The sequence below is a fragment of the Malaya genurostris genome, chromosome 3, assembly GCF_030247185.1.
Source record: "Malaya genurostris strain Urasoe2022 chromosome 3, Malgen_1.1, whole genome shotgun sequence".
Taxonomy (NCBI): Eukaryota; Metazoa; Arthropoda; class Insecta; order Diptera; family Culicidae; genus Malaya; species Malaya genurostris.
In genome coordinates, this window is record NC_080572.1 from 175,611,242 (window position 1) to 175,631,797 (window position 20,556).

Below are 20,556 nucleotides of genomic sequence, written 5' to 3' on the forward strand. Positions count from 1 at the left end.
AACCATAAAATACCAAAAAAGACACCTAAAATTACACCTTCAAAAAAAGATCCCCGTGTTAAAGCTAAAAAGCCAAATTTAAAACCAAAAACTGTGCCTCCTGGTTTGTCAAATTCACAAACCAATCCAGGAACTAGCTCAAGAAAAGACAATAATCCAGTGGGCTCTATTTCACATTCACCAACAGGATTACTGAAATTTTCGGAAATTGTTGAATGGATTTTCGCTGCATTCAATATTTCTGAACCTCTAAAGACCATCATAACAGCATTCCTTCCAATAGCTAGAACTTTTTTGAAACAGTTATCAGCTCAATGGCCAGCTCTTTCAGGTTTGGTATCATTTGATGGATAATTTATCATCCGCCGCAAATGATTCAATCACTGTCCTGCAGTGGAATTGTCGAAGCATCATGCCAAAACTTGATTCATTTAAAGTTTTGTTGCATAGTCAAAAATGTGATGTATTTGCTTTATGCGAAACATGGCTTACTTCAAACATAGCTTTAAATTTTAATGATTTTAACATTATACGTCTCGATAGAGACTCTCCGTATGGTGGAGTGCTTTTAGGAATTAAGAAATGTTATTCCTTTCATAGATTAAACATTCCTTCGACTTCTAGTATAGAAGTTGTTGCATGTCAAATAAACATTAAAGGAAAGGACATTTGCATTGCTTCGATATATATTCCTCCAAGAGCTCAAGTTGGACAACGACAGCTTAATGGAATTGTCGAAGCCCTTCCTGCTCCACGTTTGATTTTAGGAGATTTCAATTCGCACGGAATGATGTGGGGTTCCGTTTACAATGATAGCAGATCATCTCTAATATATAATATTTGCGACAATTTTAGCATGACGGTACTAAATATGGGTAGCATGACACGGATCCCAAGACCTCCTGCACGTCCAAGTGCATTAGATTTATCTCTTTGTTCGACTTCAATTCGACTAGATTGCACCTGGAAAGTATTTCCTGATTTACATGGTAGCGATCATTTACCAATCATCATCTCAATTAGCAGTAACAAAGGCATTGCTAATTCAGTTAATATTCCATATGATTTGACAAAAAATATTGACTGGATTAAATACCAAAGTAATATTTCAAGTGTCTCAACTTCAATGGAAGAGCTTCCCCCACTTGAAGAATATGACTTCCTCGTTTGTTCGATTCTGGAGGCCGCAGAACAAGCCCAAACCAAACGATTTCTTGGTCCATCGTCTAACAGAAGGCCTCCAAACCATTGGTGGGACAAAGAGTGCTCAGATGCTAAGCACGCGAAACAAAATGCTTTCAAGACGTTTTTAAAACGAGGAGGAGGAACTCCTCAGAATTTTGAAAATTTCTTGACTTTAGAAACCAAGTACAAGAGCATACTTCGGGCCAAGAAATGTAGCTATTGGAGACATTTTGTCGAAGGTTTGTCAAGAGAAACCTCAATGAGCACTCTTTGGAATACGGCCAGACGAATGAGGAATCGTAACGTAGGAAATGAGAGTGAGGAATACTCGAACCGATGGATATTCGATTTTGCGAGGAAAGTTTGTCCAGATTCTGTTCCTACGCATAGCATTATAAGGGAATCTTTTCCAAATAATGGTTCCATTGATAGCCCCTTTTCAATGATGGATTTTTCCATAGCACTCATGTCTTGTAACAATAACGCTCCTGGGTTGGACAGAATTAAATTCAACTTGGTGAAGAATCTGCCCGACCTCGCAAAAAGACGTTTGTTGGAATTGTTTAACAAGTTTCTTGAGCAAAATATTGTTCCACCTGACTGGAGGCAAGTGAAAGTTATCGCCATTCAAAAGCCGGGGAAACCAGCTTCCAATCACAACTCATATAGACCCATTGCGATGTTGTCCTGCATCAGAAAATTGTTCGAAAAAATTATTCTACGACGTCTCGACACTTGGGTCGAGACGAACGGTTTGTTGTCAGATACTCAGTTTGGCTTCCGTAGAAATAAAGGGACGAATGATTGCCTTGCATTACTTTCGTCTGACATCCAAATTGCCTTCGCTCAAAAGCAACAAATGGCATCTGTATTTTTAGACATTAAAGGAGCATTTGATTCAATTTCCATTGATGTTCTTTCAGACAAGCTCCACCAACATGGACTTCCACCGGTTATAAATAATTATTTGCACAACCTTTTGTCAAAGAAACGCATGCATTTTTCACATGGCGATTTGGCAACATTCAGAATTAGCTACATGGGTCTACCGCAAGGCTCATGCCTCAGTCCGCTCCTTTATAATTTTTACGTGAATGACATTGACAGCTGTCTAGTAACCCCATGTACACTAAGACAATTGGCAGATGATGGCGTAGTTTCAGTTACTGGACCCAAAGCTATTGATCTGCAAAAACCATTGCAAGATACCTTAGATAATTTGTCCGTTTGGGCTGTTCATCTGGGTATCGAATTCTCTGCGGAGAAAACAGAGCTGGTCGTCTTTTCAAGAAAGCATGATCCCGCGCAGCTTCAGCTTCATATGATGGGAAGAATGATCCAACAGGTTTTGACTTTCAAATACCTTGGGGTGTGGTTTGATTCCAAATGCACGTGGGGAGGACACATTAGGTTTCTGATAACAAAATGCCAACAAAGAGTAAATTTTCTTCGAACAATAACAGGATCTTGGTGGGGTGCTCATCCGGAAGATCTAATAAAATTGTATCAAACAACGATACTTTCAGTGATGGAATATGGATGCGTTTGCTTTCGTTCCGCTGCAAACTCTCATATTATCAAACTGGAGCGAATTCAGTATCGTTGTTTGCGAATTGCTTTAGGGTGCATGCATTCGACACATACAATGAGTCTTGAAGTTCTGGCGGGAGTTCTTCCATTGAAAGATCGTTTATGGGAGCTTTCATCGCGACTGCTAATAATATGTGAGGTACTGAATCCCCTGGTTATTAATAACTTCGAAAGGCTAGTTGCGCTTCAATCTCAAACAAGATTCATGACAGTATATTTTAACCATATGTCACAGGAAATCAACCCTTCAAGATACATTCCTATCCGTGTCAGCTTCCTAAATGTCCCTGACTCAACTTTATTTTTCGACACATCCATGCAGCGCGAAGTGCGTGGAATCCCGGAACACCTACGCTCGATGGAAATCCCAAAAATATTTACAAGTAAGTTCAGGCATATTGACTCTGAGAAAATATTTTACACGGACGGATCACGAATTGAAGAGGCTACTGGGTTTGGTATATTCAACAATAATGTTTCGGTCTCATTCAGGCTTCAAGAACCTGCATCTGTTTATATAGCAGAGTTAGCAGCAGTTCATTATAGCTTGAGTGTAATCGTCACATTATCTCCAAACCATTATTTTCTTTTCACAGATAGTCTAAGTGCAATTGAAGCTATTCGCTCAAACGCCGCTTGCAAAAATGAACCTTTTTTCTTGGCCAAAATAAAACAGTGCCTGAACGTCATATTGTATAATAATTATCAAATCACAATAGTTTGGGTTCCGGCTCATTGCTCCATTCCAGGCAATGAAAGAGCCGATATTTTAGCCAAACGTGGTGCTATTGAGGGTGAAATTTATGAGAGACCGATTGCTTTCAACGAATTCTATAGCGCGTCCCGCCAAAGAACACTTGCCAGCTGGCAAGCTTCTTGGGATAAAGATGATCTGGGTCGGTGGATGCACTCAATTATTCCTAAAATATCGACAAAGGCATGGTTCAGGGGACTGGATGTGAGTAGAGATTTCATTCGTGTGATGTCCAGACTCATGTCCAATCACTACACGTTAGATGCACATCTCCTTCGAATTGGACTTTCCGAGACTAATCATTGTGCTTGCGGCGAAGGTTACCGCGATATTGACCATGTTGTTTGGACATGCGTGGAGTTTCGTGATGTCAGATCTCAACTAATAAATTCCTTGCGTACCCAAGGTAGACTATCCAATGTCCCAGTTCGCGACATTCTTGCTTGTCGTAACCTTCCATACATGAAACTTCTTTATCATTTCATTAAATCCATTGGAGTTCCAATTTAAATTTTATTTTATGTTAGACTGTTTTCTCTTCCATGAGTTCAACCAATAGCCAACTATAGGATATTGAATATAAGTGGTGAACTGATACAAACAATCCTGAAATAGTTATAAGATCATGTACAAAATAAATGTATTTTATTTAATGTAATTTAAAATAGCAACTCGCTTGATAAAAACAGTGTTTAGATTAACTAATGAGTACCAACATACTAATATGATATTCGAAATGTATTAGGTTTAAACTACTATGTATTGTGGATGCCACGGCGAAGAAAAACTTATGTATATTGCCTATGAAATAAACGTATTTATGAAAAAAAAAAAAAAAGAATGTTTAAATTAGTCTCTACACATTGGTCTATAATGAAATGTTCAAAAAAAATTTGTTTTGGTAAGAACTAGTGTTCTGGTTTCTACAGAAGTTATCACATATATAGCAAGCAAGAGCCATTCGCCCTAGGTTTCTCTTTGCACGAAGACAGCACTGTGTCTTGGGACAGAAGCCGAGCATTGCAAATAAACAAGATATTCAATAAGTTCGAATACACTTTAAAAATGAGCCAAAAAATGAAAATACTAACTATTCTTTTCTATTACTTTACTTCAAGAATGCGGAACGATTCGCAATATTTATGAGCAACAGTAAATTCGGTCCCCGTAAGGGATACTAAACAATCTGCTAAAACCTTTAGTCAATACCGAAAGGAACCCCTCTGAGTTTAGCTTCTTACCACATTGAGTGAGAAACGATAGAAAGTCCTTTAGTTTTAGCTGACCATACACAGATTCAACCAAGAATGGAGAACCAAAAACCCGGATACGTAGCTGCGTCATTGCGGGACAGTCATATGATCAGATGATATATTTAGATAATTAAGTTAAGAGAGAAACAGTCACTACATGCACATCACATACATGAATTTTTCTAGTGCTCTTTATACTCCGTATGCACGTAATATTGCAGTCATACAAAATTTTCTTTCGACCGCTCAGCAAATAACACTGGCTTTGTCTGGCTATTCTTGAACGATTATACCACACGAGACACGGTCGAATTGTCGATTCCCAACTGATTCACGATCCATCTGTGGACATAATCTAGGTTTTGCACGCCCGCGCCTTTAAAATTTGGTCAAAAAACTTCTTGTCTGGATACCTTCTCGATAACCAATTAACGATTTCGACGAAATTTTGCACATGTAAACATTACACTCTAAACTAGTTTTACCTGAATTTCAACAATTTTGACCCATGAAATGGAAAGTTATGCATAATAGAAAGTGTTGTATGACTCAAATCTGCGCCCTGATGCATTCCGTGCGTGAGTGTTTGCCATTTCCGCCTCCCTGAGCTGTGGTAGACACAGTTCTACAATTAAACCTACATTTAAGTTTACCTGGAGTGGTATATTTATTGACCAACTACAAAAGCTTGCGATAATTTCGAACGGAAGAAGCTATTGAAATTAACTTTGAAATATCTGTTCAGACAAGAACGTGTGGAAGCGAATTTAGTTACATTACGAAAACAATAGAAAAATTACCAATACAGTTCAAGTTAAAATGTCGAAATAATTGTCAATTCAAACTTGACAGAAAAAAAACAATTTGTTTCCAAAGAAGTTTGAGTGAGTTTGAGCCTTTCCAGATTAATGACAACTGGACCAGTAATTTCCTTGCAATTGCCACAAATCATTCTGTTTATGATCTTGAAACTAAACTGCCTGGCATCAATATAGGAAAGCCTAATTTATCGAATATTGGCAACAAAGCAGTGAAAAAACTCTCGCACACTTCTTTCGTTCTCACTCATTCTCTAAATTTCAGATCAAAACTATTCTATTTCAACTGTAATGATCAAATATATTCAGGTTTATATACTTTCAATAAACTGAAAGATTTTCATCATCTCATCAATTTTATAAAGCCCAATTCGCTTCAACTATTTCAAGGATTCCATAAAAACATTTCACTTTCACCATTTTTCAATGGGAGGGGGGGGGGGGGGTATTTCACCTCCTTTTCGTTTACTTCTCAATAACTCTACTGTTTCGCCCTAGTAAACGACTACACGTAAATACTTCAAAGCTAGAATTTTCCCCAACAATCCAAAAGGCGCACACAACATCTGCCCCATTCGATTAAACTGTATTGGTTAAGCTTGACAAAACCTGAAAGGTTCAACAAAGCAAAAAAAAGGCTTCTTTTCGTACCGTTTGCCAAAATCAAACCAAAAAGATAAATAACAAAGCTAGTCTTGGAATCTTTTGTACCTTCGGAATCCTGAATCGTGCGACTGAAGAGACTGTTGAAAAGTTAAATTGTGTTATTCGCAATACTTTTTATCCTGTTCGCAAAATATGATTTTGAAAATATAACTATTTGGCTATGCCCTTTGAATCAACATAGCAATGCTTACAAAAATAAAACTTTTTTTATGGGCAGCTTGGTGATGGTGGTTTTATGTGCCTTCAGAGGCGAACTCATTTAGGAATCATAAGCCTTGGTGTCGAAAACAATGTTTGTTAAAGATTGCATCATTTAGAAATAAAATTTAAAAAAATTCGAAGGGTTTTTCAGTCAATGAAAATTTATTTACAATTCAATGAGAACATATTCCGGCTGCCGACGGTTAAAAGCTACCCACCAATTTAAACACAACTGGAGCGTAAGTCAAGCTTATATGGTTTCCAACCATCGAACGTAGGTCGGTGGCGCCTTCAGTATGTTTTCTATCATTTCATCTTACTTTAAAGGATTCTCTTTCATAGACTCGAAAGAGAAACCTTAGGGGAGGCAAAATAACTTCAACGAAAGACTGTCTGCTTGTAAAAGAGCTATTAGAAATCGATTGGAGAACTAATGACTATGCTTACGGAAATACTTTCAAGTTCATATGTATGTAGACATGTAAAGTGACAATAAAGAAAAGTAGGGAAACAACGTGAACTCATTGTTATTCGCAATGCTTCTATACTTTCTGTATTTTACTATTCTATTCCAACCGAGTGCAATTCCGATGATTAACGACTTTTCGTATTGCTGGACGTGGAAAATGTTCGTTGAAGAAATATAATAAAAAATACACCCTAGTTATGTTACGGTAATTTGAAGGGGATTTTTTTTGTTTGCCCTTAAATTTATGTTAAGGGCAAATACTCATTTTGATTTAATTTTACGTTTCGTCTTATACTCATCAGTGCGTAACAGTTTATGGTGAACTGCTAGCGCGAATTGACGACTCAACATATGTTAAACCGCTAGATAGACGTAAAGTTAATGCGTAATGTGACGTTAACGTAAAATTCAACATAGACTGCACTGATGAGTCATAGACGAAACGTAATATCAAATCATATTATGAAGATTCTTCTTTTTAAAGATTTAAGTCAATTAAAAAACGAATAATTTTCTGCAAACGACTTTATGATAAAACAATTTTCATGTAATTATATTCATATTTTCATGCGTATGGAAATTAATAATTAAATAGATAATTCAAATAACTATCACATTGATTTGGGTAAATACAAGTGTTGTGCTCACGTTGCTTATTTGGTAACATTCCCGATAAACATTGAATGAGCAATAATACATTTGAGCTTGATAATTAATCTTTTAGGAACTTTCAAATGGGTCTAAGTATATCTAAGTCGGTTCAACCAACATCGAAAAAAGCGTGTAGAGATGAAAGCAAACTACTTGCCGGTTACGTTATTTAAGATCATAGCTTTCAAACGGGCTAAAGAAATTTTTGAAATATATCTGAGAAATTAGGATTTTACAGTTCACGTTACTCAGCCGACTGTATGCACGGAACCGGAAGTGTTCTCCATAATCCGTTTGAATGCACGGAGAACCCCCAGACCACAAATTACAATATTACAACTCTTGTTTCATATCCTGGATGTGTTTCAGCTAAAATATTATTCATGCAACTAACATATCTGTTGATTTTTCATAAACATTCACGTTAGCAAGATTGCTGCTTTCGAAGATAAATAATGTCCCGATTCAATGAAACTTTTCGAAAAAAAAATTCAACTATATCTGAATTTCTAGTCTTCCGAATGAAAATTGTATTGACTTAATGAGCACCTAGTTTGTTATACGGACGGCTCTTATTTGGATGGTCGTGCTAGTCCTGGTATCTACTGTCGTGAAATAAGACTAGAGCAGTCTCATTCACTTGGTGGATACTGTACTGTGATCCAAGCAGAATTCAGCGGAGAATCTGTGGTAAAGAATTTGTTTTTATTCCGACAGTCAACTTTGAAGGTGCTCAATTCAAATGATTCACGGTCAAATAAAAGTCAAATATTCATTTTTGGGATGCATCCAAACATGCCAGCTACTGGCGCCACAAGAAAACTTGAGCTCACACAAAACCATTTTTACTAGTTGTGAATCTGACAATGTCAAAATGTCTACTGCATTTTTCCAAACATAATTGCAGTATTATGGTCACACACTTAAATTGGATTACCGATCTCAGCTGTTCAAACATTGGTAGCTATTTTTTTCAGTAAAAATAACATTTCATCACATCGGTACCTTAAGGTACTGCTGTCAACATATGTTCATTTGTAGTTCAGCTGTTATAAACTTGTCTAATGATGGTAATACACAGAAAGAAATAATGAAATTTACACGACATGTAAATCAATAGTAACATGTAATTGACATGGGTTGAATCGAGATTTTGATTGAAAACCTTCATCGAATATAACTTTATCTTTCAATTAACGCTTAGTTTGCAATTAAATTCTATTGAAACCCACAGAATTGTACAGTAACTTTATGTTTAATTACTTGCTCTAAATATGTCCATGAAAAAAGATGTAAATTCACAAAACATTTTTATCTGTGTATTACTGAACGAAGTTTAACGTGCAGAGCTCTGACTGCTGAATATTATTCGTGTGATTTGTGTGAATTCGATTACGGCCCTTTTTATGTTGTTTATTTATACCCGGCTTTAAACAAGTTGCGGTCGTTCGTCGGAATTACGGCACTTTATGTCATCTAATACGAAACGGTCCCGCATTGACGCAACTGCGTTTCCGGGTTTTTTGGTTCTCCATACAAGATTGACACTGTGTATGGGTAGCAAAAATTAAAGGATATTCTATCGTTTCTCACCCAATGAGGTACGGAGCTATTGTCAGATGGGTTCATCGTTCTTCGTGGAGTGAGTGAATCCTTTCCCAAGTAGCAATGTCAAAATTGGCATGCTTCACGATTGCTACAAAACGATTATTTTTGTAGGATATGTTAGACAAGTGATTTCACGCGTTTTTGTAACAAATGTGAACATCATTCACATTACTGCTTGTGAAACCAACTCAAAAACCTGTAAGGATTATGTTCTACCTCGGTTTTATTAACTGACTGTACACTATGTTCATTTGAACAGTTTCATTTCCGGCTTTCTCATAACAAATATCACTGCAGTGAAACATATCAAACGAGAAACTTGTTGCACATCATACAAACAAAGTGCGCTTTTCCAATTTCACAAACGTTGCGAGAAGAGTTAAGAAATACTATACAATGTTTGCTACTTGGGTTGTGTTTTTATCCTAAAAGGTTTTAACAGATTGTTCGAGTGCCTAATTTACTTCTGCTTATACAATGGATACTTATGCAGAATGGTGTCTTTTTTGTAAAATCTCTAAATCTTCTCAATGGGTTGGTGATTTTTTTAAATGTGCATTTTGGCATCTGCAGATCGTTCAGCATCTTTTCGGGATTGCAGATCGATTTGTTTCATTTCGTTTTGTTCTGTTTGCTTACCTTCCCAACGTCACAATTCCCTTCCATGTACCTTTTATCTTTCCCTTCTCACCAGGAAAATGATGAGAAATTACGACAAGACACAAATATCCTAATAACTATGGTGTTTATCTCACGATTATTAGGTAGCTTTATTTTCTTTTTCCATCAATTAGTTACAGGTGCTACTTTAGCAATAAAAATATATTTATTTGCAATAGGCATTTCAGTACAAATAACTGATTATAGATTTAAACGACTGAATGTTTAAGGTTGATAATAAAGCCCAAATGAAATTAAAAATGTTTGAGTCTCATGATTTTCTGACGCATACTGTATGCAGTCATTTGCTTGTATTTTAAAATCATTGCCGGTTTTCTAGTGACGAACTGTATCATCAATTGAACCAACCGAACAATACGTTCAATCTATTTCACGTCAGCATAATTTTACCCCACACCCGCTGCGGAAATACAATAGGTTACACTTGTAATTTCTATCCTACTATGAATTTCACTTTTGTTGCATCCAGCTAGGCGATATGATCCTGGAAAAAACATGTTAAACTCGGCTGATGGGGAAAATTCATTGTTTACAATGTATCACAATCATTTGAAGCACGTATCATTAAATATTGTTAAGAAAAACAATGAGTTCGAATTAGAATATTGTTGCTAGAGCAGTTTATTTTGCTCTTTTTGTTTTCTATGTTCTGGAACATGTGTTTTCTTTACGCAATTCCAGAAATGCTTAGCAGATCATCAGACTCGATCTTCTCCGATTTGGATTAATCAGGAATCAGGAATCAGAACAAATCGGCTCAGATGGCACGTTCCCCTTGTTATGTGGAGATTTGTGCCTAGCCATAAATTTGCATATCATCATTTTCCTGTACCAAAGGAGAAAGAAAAATAAGGAATGTAAGGAAAGGTAAGGGTTGGAACAGGGAGAAAGGAAATTGACGACACAAAAGCAGAAGTAAATTCTGCACCCGGTCAGGATGCTGAACAGTCTGCTAGAAAAAACAGAAATTACAGCAGAAGTAAATTCAATACCTCTGAGAGATACCGAACAGTCTGCTTTGAAAGCCTATCAATAGGTTGTTATTTTTGTTTGAGCCTTTTCTGATGAACAGATCGCACAAAAATTTTCTGAAACCCGTAATTCATACAAAATTTCTTCTTCTCAAGAAGACCAAGAGAGCAGTCATCGATACTGCAGAAAAACAAGCGCTTTTCTGCAATAACCGGACCAGCTTTTAAAATCTTCCATCGAAGAAACTGAATCTCGGGGTTCTGGAGTTGCAATCGCTTCAAAAGATCGACATCAGCCAGTCTTTCCTCTGAGTCCCAAGGAACAGAGAGGCTAATCCGATTTTAATGCAAATTGTATGGTTCTATAACCTATTTTCGCCAGCCTGTTCGTTTATCAGTCCCAGCTTGTGCTTGAGCCAGTCAGTGCTCTCCTGATTCTCCGGGGAGAACCAGACGATGCCGTATCTGAGCCCATGCCCCTTGAAGCTGGGAATAAAAAACAAAGGTGGCGTCGAAAAGAGACACTTATTTAGATCTCTAATTAGATCGTTTTTCAGTTCCTCATTGAACATTCCGTTCAACATACGAATTTGAAAACGATCAGTTTTTCCGGGGACTACTTCTCCAGATGGAGAAATACTGTTCTCGGAGGAGTCTTTCTTGCGAAGTCGCTTATTTGTTCACATTTTGCTTTTTATCAGTAGCAAACAATGCATTGGGTGGAGTATCACTCGTATTTTGAGCACTCTCAGGACCGCTTCCTCCAACATCCATAATCTGGTCGTTTCGAGATTCCATCTCGGAAACAACAGAATATTGGCTGCCAGAAGCTGCAGAATTCGAGTGCTCAGGTGTCGGAGTGAAGTTCGTAGCCATTTTCGAGAAAAAAAAACAAAAAAAAAGGAAAATTGGTTACGAAATTCTACAATCAAAGTAGCGTGCGTTGATATATACAACCTTTCGCGATGGCGATTTGAAGTAAAAGAAAGATCAAAGGACGCTATCTAAGAGCGCCAATGGTACTTTCTAACACTATACCCTGTTATAAGGAAGCAAACGAACAGAGAAGATCATTACATACAAAACTTGCCAAACGGCACTTGTGTTTAAGGTGGACACTAATAAGGGCGGGGGTCTCTCCGAGACAACTACCACAACAGTCCACTCCGAGACAGCCACCCAGTAGTGTGACCCTTGACATGTAAAATAACATTTTTACGAACACTATCTCCTTAGAGATGTGTCATTTGTCTAGTAGATTGTTCCATTTTTCGAGAGCGCGCGAGACACAATGAGGCGTCGCGATACAAGCCCGCTCCCAGAATCAGCAACGGAACACATTACCAGAAAGAGACACACACCTAATTGTCTCAGGTGTTGTAAATCATATTTGCTTAGTAGCGATGTCAGAGCAATAAGTGTCTTACGCACGCTCCGATATCACTAAAAACACCGTGTGAAGAAAACGAATCTCATGCTCCGGCAGCAGATGCTAGCCGTGGGGCACACATTCTACTACCGCACAAGACCCGCTTCACTTTGCACAAGGCTTCAGTATGGCAAACCATAAGTTTTGAACCGATTGAGAGGTCAATCCGACTCACGACTGATGTTTAAAAAGGTCGTATGTATTTTTGCATTTCACAAAAATTGCCTTTTTCAAATCATTGTAACTCGGAAACCGTTAATTGTACAAAAATGGCCTTCAGGAAGAAGTTGTAGGGAATCGATTGGACACTCAAAAAAAATATACACTGAAAAAAAAAATTTTTCTCAATAATTACAAAATAATCCGAAAAAGTTAATAAAAAAAGCATTGTTTTAATTTTTTCTTGATAATTTTTTTTTTGATAATTTTTATTGATGGAAATATAAAAAATGGTGTTTTAATTAAATATCCAAGCATCTCAAGAACAGCTACTTTTAGAAGAAAGGATATCATGAACAAATTTATTGCCTTTAACCTGTAGAATAATATTCTACTGTTTAAATGATTATCTTTCAACGAGAAATAGAAATTTCGAATATATCTGTACGTTGTTTTAGTTGTAACTTCTTCATTTTTCAAAAGGCACGGATGGGATAGCCATCAATCTGTAGGTTTTAATAACAGTTTTAAAATTAAAATTATCAAAAAAAATTAAACCCATGCTTTTTAGCTTTTTTTATATATATAAAAAATAGGTATAGAATTCGCTCAAGCTTTAGAAAAATTTTCCGAGACCCGTGTGTTGTCAACTAAGAGGTCGAGATCTCAAAGATTGCTGGACCGATTTTGATCAAACTAGTCACAAATGAAAGGTATCCCCGTCACCCTGAACGCTATTGAGTGCATTTAAGATCGGATGTTTACTTTTTAAGTTATACGAAGTTTCATGTCAAAATTTTCAGTTTTTGACAGTATATGTCACAATTGACTTTGAAAACAGAATATATTTTCAGACTTAGATTCCGCACGGTAACGGGTGCTTTGAATCACAGCCATCATCATCCGAATAAATTGCACTATTTTATTCGCTCGGACAACCTCATCAAAACGTCATATTTTTTACTTGATTTCGAGATTGAAAAATACTTTAATTTCATGAGAAAAATGCGATTTTTTAAATGATTTTCTTTTTCAGTCAAAAGAGAAAAGCCATCGAATTCTTTTTGGAACTTATGACCATTTTACTCCAACCGTCATGTTGACGATGCAAAACAAAAAAAGTGTTCTGCAAATAGCAGAATCTTCACGTCTACTTAGCGGTTCGAATTGAACTGTCGAGTTTTGCGTTAAGCAGTTCAACTTGAACTGCTGTGCACTGCTGAATCAAAGACGAAACGTAAACATAATTAAAAACGGTTTTTTGCATCGGATTGTAATTGGCGACGACTTCAAGACCGAATATTTTTGGAAAAAAGACAATGCTATGTGTATGTGGAGATATCAGTTGGGAGTAGTGCACAAAGAACTTCTCAAATCAAACCAGTTAACACCATCCGCCATCGTAAACAAATGATCAATTTGAACAATGCATGCATAAAAAATGGCCAGAGATGACTCGAAGGTATGGTAGTCATTCTCCTGCGCAACAACTTTACTGCACATTCAACCAAAGTGGTCAAAGAAACATTTTCTACACTTGATTGAGAACTACTACCACACACGTCATATTCACCAGACCCGGCGCCATCCGAGCTCTTGAAACAGTTTTAAGCTCACTCCAGAAACAGTTTTAAGCCCGTTTTTCTTACGCGGTTTGAAAGTTTTTGAAAAATGGTACAGCCATCTTTGACAAATCAAAGTGAGTTACATTTAGGAGCTTTTGATCATTATTTCTGTCACAATTTGAAATTTTCATTTAAAGCTTTGAAATTTTTCGAAAACTGTTTCAATAGTGAAAAAATAATTAATTTACGAGGCCATGTTTCAAAACAAAGTGGATAACATCAGGGTGGCAAGTGAATTAGTGATTACAATTTCCCGGGTTTTACCCGGTTTTCCCGGTGCGCGAGACTAAAATTTCCCGTTTTTTTTTTTATTTTGTAGTAAACAGATTCAATAATAGTGAGTGCTTTTTGCATGTGTTCAACGATCATTCTTCAAACCAGCAAACGTTCCGAAAGACGCAACTTATTTGTATACATACTCAAAGAACTCGATTACTTTCATTTCCATTGATAAGAATAGAGAGCTATCATTCTTCAATAAAGAACTCCAGTTCACTCAATCTTCGAGGAGAACTAGTTCTTTTGGACCGTTCGCTAACTGACCATCTCTAGTGTATTCCGATACTTTTTTAGCTTGGTATAGTCTGGAAAAAGTATTAAGTTAAAAATTAAAAATGAATGAACTAAAGAACAACTCTCCTCCCGCAAACCCGATTCCTTCTAACAACCAGTGGCGTCTCGTGACAAAATTTACGGGTTGTGCACTGCTTGTATGGTATGATATCAGAACCGTTTCGACGTTGCAACAGAGTTGTTTTCAACTGCCATAAGCATAAGCCACTGAAGCCTCACCTGAATGTGTGCATACAAGTTCTCACAGAACCTATTCGACCAGTTGTGCAGTGCACGAGGTGCACATGAGGACGAGACGCCATTGCTAACAACATATACGATATTCTTTCTGAGTTGGGTTTTGGCGAGAGAACAAAATCCTTCTAGAATTCTTAAAATGTACGCTTGTCACCTTGGAAAAACAACAATCTATTCCTATAGTGATTGAGATGATATAAATTTGATTCTCCTATCATCGACAACCTTCGACTGCTCCTTCGTCCACATCAATATCCTCATCATAGCTGATAATCTTCGAAATAAAAATTAATATAGAATTACTGAACAGGGTCTTACGAACTCTGAAAAACTAATTTCAGCTGTCAAAGAAAGAAAACAAATACTCCTAGCAAACAGTGGATAAAGTATTCTCACAATTTGACATTACTAAGACAAATTTTGATGAAATTAGGGGAACACGGCTCCTAAGAATTCTTTAAAAAATATGAAGCATGTTACCTGATGCTACTTTTACCATTATGCATACTTATTCTGAAATTTGAAGACAAACACTAAAAAAGATCCTAAGTGAAGATGACAGCTCCTCTTTCTTTACTCTTTCCTTCGATTATTACGGTCTTATCGGCAATCCTTCTTTCTTACACTTTGCTGAGAATAACGACTGAAACTATCAACTTTCGATCTGCTGTTTAAAAAAATGTTGGAAAATACAGGAATAAGCCGTAATAATTGAAAGAGAATATAAACAAAGAGAAACTGTCATTTGCACTTGGAACCTTTTCTAATATTTGTCGAAATTTAATAGAAATCCAACAGAAGCATCCAAATTATCCTTATTTTTCAGTATGAGCATTCATTGTGTTGTTATTGATGACAACTAAGAAAGCTCTTATTGATTTAAAATTGCATACAAGAACCGTTGAGACATGAGGTGTTGACCCCATTTTCAATGGATTTTCCCGGATTTGCACTAAAATTCCCAATTTTCTTCCGGTTTTTCCCGGTGAAATCAAATTCCCGACTTTTTCCCGGTTTTCCCGATTTTCCCGGTCACTTGCCACCCTGTAACATTGAACTTTTAGATAAAATGAGGATTGGTAACTTTTATATAGTCAAAAATATTTATACTACTAGTTTTTGCCATTCCGATAAATAGTTTAGCTGTAATCAACCCAGTTTAATTAAAAGTTTCCTTAATTCGTGGAACTGCTCTTCCAAAGGAAGGATCTCGTGGTGATGGATTAGGCACTGTCCTAACACTGTCTTTTAAGTATTAAATTGGTTAATCAATGTATTGAGTTTGGAAATTCTTGATGGCATTATAGAAACCATGCACAGTGCACATGTACAGTATAACTTTGTTCACTTAGGTCGCTGTTTGGATCGAGACTCCGGTTATTGATGATATATTTAACATATCAACAAAGTTACATAACATGATCTCACTTAACAAGAAAATTACGATAAATATATAACATTTTTATCAATTTGGGACTCTAGCTTCGGACTAATCTCAGGTATATAGTTTCTCAAGAAACTAAAAACACTCTTATACTTTTGAATAAAATACATCAAAACATTGCACTGAAAGCATTGAATTGCTAGCCCGCGCATTTTTTTCATAAACTTTCAAAAAAACTTTGCATTTCCACAGTATCCTGACCAACATGCCATATTAAAACTTTTACTTTTTTTTGCCACTTGCTATAAAATTTTGTTATTCTAACTACTATCAAGACCAGACATATATCAGTTCTTGTTGAGGAAATTGTTTTTTATGAACTTTTTACTGCTAGCTGAACGGGGTTGGGCCTAGTCTTCGATTTCAAAGTCACTCTCGTTTGAATCCCTAATATAAATTTCTGAATATAAAAAAAAATTTACGAATTTTGTTTAGAGCTATCGTTTAAAAAATAAATTCAAACATTTTTCATAATACAAAACATCATTCAGACAACATTTTGTAATCTTTTCGTGGAAAAAAATTAAGAAATAAGTCGGTGAAGAAGTATTTTCGAGACGGGTTTTAGAAGTCATGATTTGCGGTTTCCACAGACCTTTCCTTTTTCACGAGACCTTTCATTTGTTTTTTAAAATCGGTTTGTTACAATCGGTCAAACCATCACTGAGAAAAGTGAGTGAGATCCATTTTGGAATGTACAGGGTGATTTTTTAAGAGCTTGAGAACTTTTTTAAACAATAAAACGCATAAAATTTGCAAAATCTCATCGGTTCTTTATTTTAAACGTTAGATTGGTACATGACATTTACTTTTTGAAGATAATTTCATTTAAATGTTGACCGCGGCTGCGTCTTAGGTGGTCCATTCGGAAAATCCGCTTTTTTATCGACAAATTTTGTTCAGCGATGAGGCTCATTTCTGGTTGAATGGCTACGTAAATAAGCAAAATTGCCGCATTTGGAGTGAAGAGCAACCAGAAGCCGTTCAAGAACTGCCCATGCATCCCGAAAAATGCACTGTTTGGTGTGGTTTGTACGCTGGTGGAATCATTGGACCGTATTTTTTCAAAGATGCTGTTGGACGCAACGTTACAGTGAATGGCGATCGCTATCGTTCGATGCTAACAAACTTTTTGTTGCCAAAAATGGAAGAACTGAACTTGGTTGACATGTGGTTTCAACAAGATGGCGCTACATGCCACACAGCTCGCGATTCTATGGCCATTTTGAGGGAAAACTTCGGAGAACAATTCATCTCAAGAAATGGACCGGTAAGTTGGCCACCAAGATCATGCGATTTGACGCCTTTAGACTATTTTTTGTGGAGCTACGTCAAGTCTAAAGTCTACAGAAATAAGCCAGTAACTATTCCAGCTTTGGAAGACAACATTTCCGAAGAAATTCGGGCTATTCCGGCCGAAATGCTCGAAAAAGTTGCCCAAAATTGGACTTTCCGAATGGACCACCTAAGACGCAGCCGCGGTCAACATTTAAATGAAATTATCTTCAAAAAGTAAATGTCATGTACCAATCTAACGTTTAAAATAAAGAACCGATGAGATTTTGCAAATTTTATGCGTTTTATTGTTTAAAAAAGTTCTCAAGCTCTTAAAAAATCACCCTATATAACCACTATTTCCGAAACCGGAAGCCGGGAATCAAAATGTTTACCGATTGGGGTAGTTTCGAGGCCAGTTTAAAATTTTCTACGTTTTTTGATTCGCCGCTTTAAGTGGCGGTATCAAATTTTGAACACACTGTACACTATTATTCCGTACCCGGAAATCGGATCCGGATAAAATTTCAGGGTTTGTATTGGACCATAATACCTTTCATTTGAATTTAAGTTTGTTAAAGTTGGATGCGCCATCTCTGAAAAAAGATAGGAAGTAATTTAAAATTGAAATTTTTACGCTAATCATCCTGTAATTTCGGGACCGGAAGTCGAATCGAAAAAAAATCGAGAGCTTTGTATGACACAATTATATCTTTCATTTGAATCTAAGTTTGTGGAAATCGATTCAGCCGTCTCTGAGAAAAGTTAGTGCACTTATTTTCATTTTTCGCACATATCACCCTGTAAATCCGGAACCGGAAGTCAGATTCGAAGAACATTCAGGAATTTTGTATGGAGCTACAAGACCTTTCGTTTGAATCTAAGTTCTTGAGAATCGGCTCAGCCATTTCCGAGAAAAGTGCAAAAAATGTTACATACATGTGCACATACACACACAAATGGTATATGACACTCGATCCTCCGGGCATCGATTTAAAAATCGGTTTTTATAAGAATTGCATAACTTTTCCATATTAGAAAGGCAAAACAAGCCCTCGAAATGAATTTTTATTCCTATCAGTCTCTAATTCCGGAAACGGAATGAAATTTGGTAGAGTTAAATGGAGTTAAAAGACCTTGCATTTGAACCTACGCTTGTGAAAATTGGAATAACGGTCTCTGAAAAAAATCAAACTCCCGTAACTCTTGAACTGGAAGTCGGATACAGGTGAAATTCAATAGACACTTATGGGACTATGGTTGAGTGGTCTTTGAGAAAATCGAGTGTAGTTTTCCTTCATTTGTTTTACACATTTTACTCCGTTACTCCCGAACCGGAAGTCCGATCTGGGTTAGATTCAATAGCAATCTATGGGACCAAGAGACATTTCATTTGAATCTAAGTTTGTGAAAATCGGTCCCACCATCTCCGAGAAAATTAAGTGCACATTTTTGTTACATACACACATACAGACACACACAGACATTTGCTAAGTCCGTCGATCTAGGAGACTCTAGTCCTGCAATATTACAAGAAACTGACAATAGTCAAGAAACTTGTAAATAATTTGGATAGTATTAAAAATAAAGATAAACGATTTTACTAAAAGAGTTACAATTTTCGGATGAAGAACATAATGAGAGAAAGATAATAACTTTTCACAAAGTACACGCGAATTAGGTTCCAAATCTTGGCTTTTAAATTCTAGCAGAGCTAGCAGTTTCAAAAGGCGATAAACAACAAGCCTTAAATATTTTGTATTTAAACAAAACCAAAATAAACAACATACTGCAAAAAATGGAGCCATCGTCAATCATTATTCATTTTCTATGCATCACACGAGTATTATTCACATGATGACACTGGCAACTATATATGATTTATAATAATTCCAGATGAATCGCAATTTCCAGTCTAACAATATCTTTGAAATAAATCGAAGAAAAACAAACATACTGTAATTCACGCCCCGTACAAAGAAGCCGTTTGTTGCAACCACGGATACATACAATGAAGCAACACACTGCGAAAACCAATAAACTCATATCCCCACAAGTTTATCAACCAAACTATTTACAACAGCTACAAAGCAAGTGAGGTCTTATCAGTTGCATGTATTTGTAGGGTTTATTACCCAGTGTACGCTTTGTTTACCTCAAACACAATGCATTTGTTCGAAGTTGCCAATGATACACATCTACTAGCGCGAAGGGTGCATTTTCACAGGATCGCTCATTAGAAGCATGACAGAAGCCCATTGCATGCGAACAAGTTTTCACTGCATTTGAAAAAAATCAACAAGTAAGGTAGATGTACCATTAGCCGTACTGGAAAACATGATGCCGTGGAGCTCGAGTTTCGGTGATAATATTATCACGAAGATAATACAATTATTCCACAGATAAAACTTTTGCAGTCACATGATTTCAGTGTGACTTGCCAAGCATTTTTTTTCCTTCTATTTATTTCAAGTATTTCCTTCTATCGTGAAATTCGCTAGCTCGACCTAATAAGAGGTACAACTACTGGTGCATCCATCCTAATAATATACATTTATGAGAATAAGTACTGTGCCGTTGATAGTCACAGCTGGTATGAAAGCACAAGCTGTGCCGCCTACATGGAAAACGAGATTTCCATTTCACTTTGTTTTCTTCGACGTATGGTATTTTCTACCCGGCATAGCTACGGTACGGTGCAATTTCTTGTGTATAAAAAAAGGATAGTAGACAAGTCCAACTTTGGCGTGATGTTTTCTCGCTCGCTTAATGATGCCGGTTTGCGTATATATTAAAGTGATGTTACAGGGAAGCGAACATAAAATATGAAATACTGACAGAAGATGAATTGTCTTCTGAGTTTACCTTCGAATAAAGCGAGCTTAAGACGTCATCCTGAGAGTTTTCGTTTGAGAATAATAGAACACAATATGGTAAGTTTTACGGGTTTTGTTATCGCGAACAAAT

General features: G+C 36.6%; 1 protein-coding gene across 7 annotated transcripts in view; it reads right to left on the bottom strand.

Moving 5' to 3' along the window:
* LOC131434739 (protein furry) overlaps nt 1–20,556 on the bottom strand; it is a 433,830-nt gene that overhangs the window by 41,408 nt on the left and 371,866 nt on the right. For 5 of the 7 annotated variants that reach the window (XM_058601810.1, XM_058601814.1, XM_058601809.1 and 2 more), the window contains one exon: nt 20,455–20,484. The exons of the other annotated variants lie outside the window; for them this stretch is intronic. In XM_058601810.1, the coding sequence (XP_058457793.1) occupies nt 20,455–20,484 (30 nt within the window). The remainder of the gene's footprint in view (nt 1–20,454; nt 20,485–20,556) is intronic. 7 annotated transcript variants of the gene reach the window in all.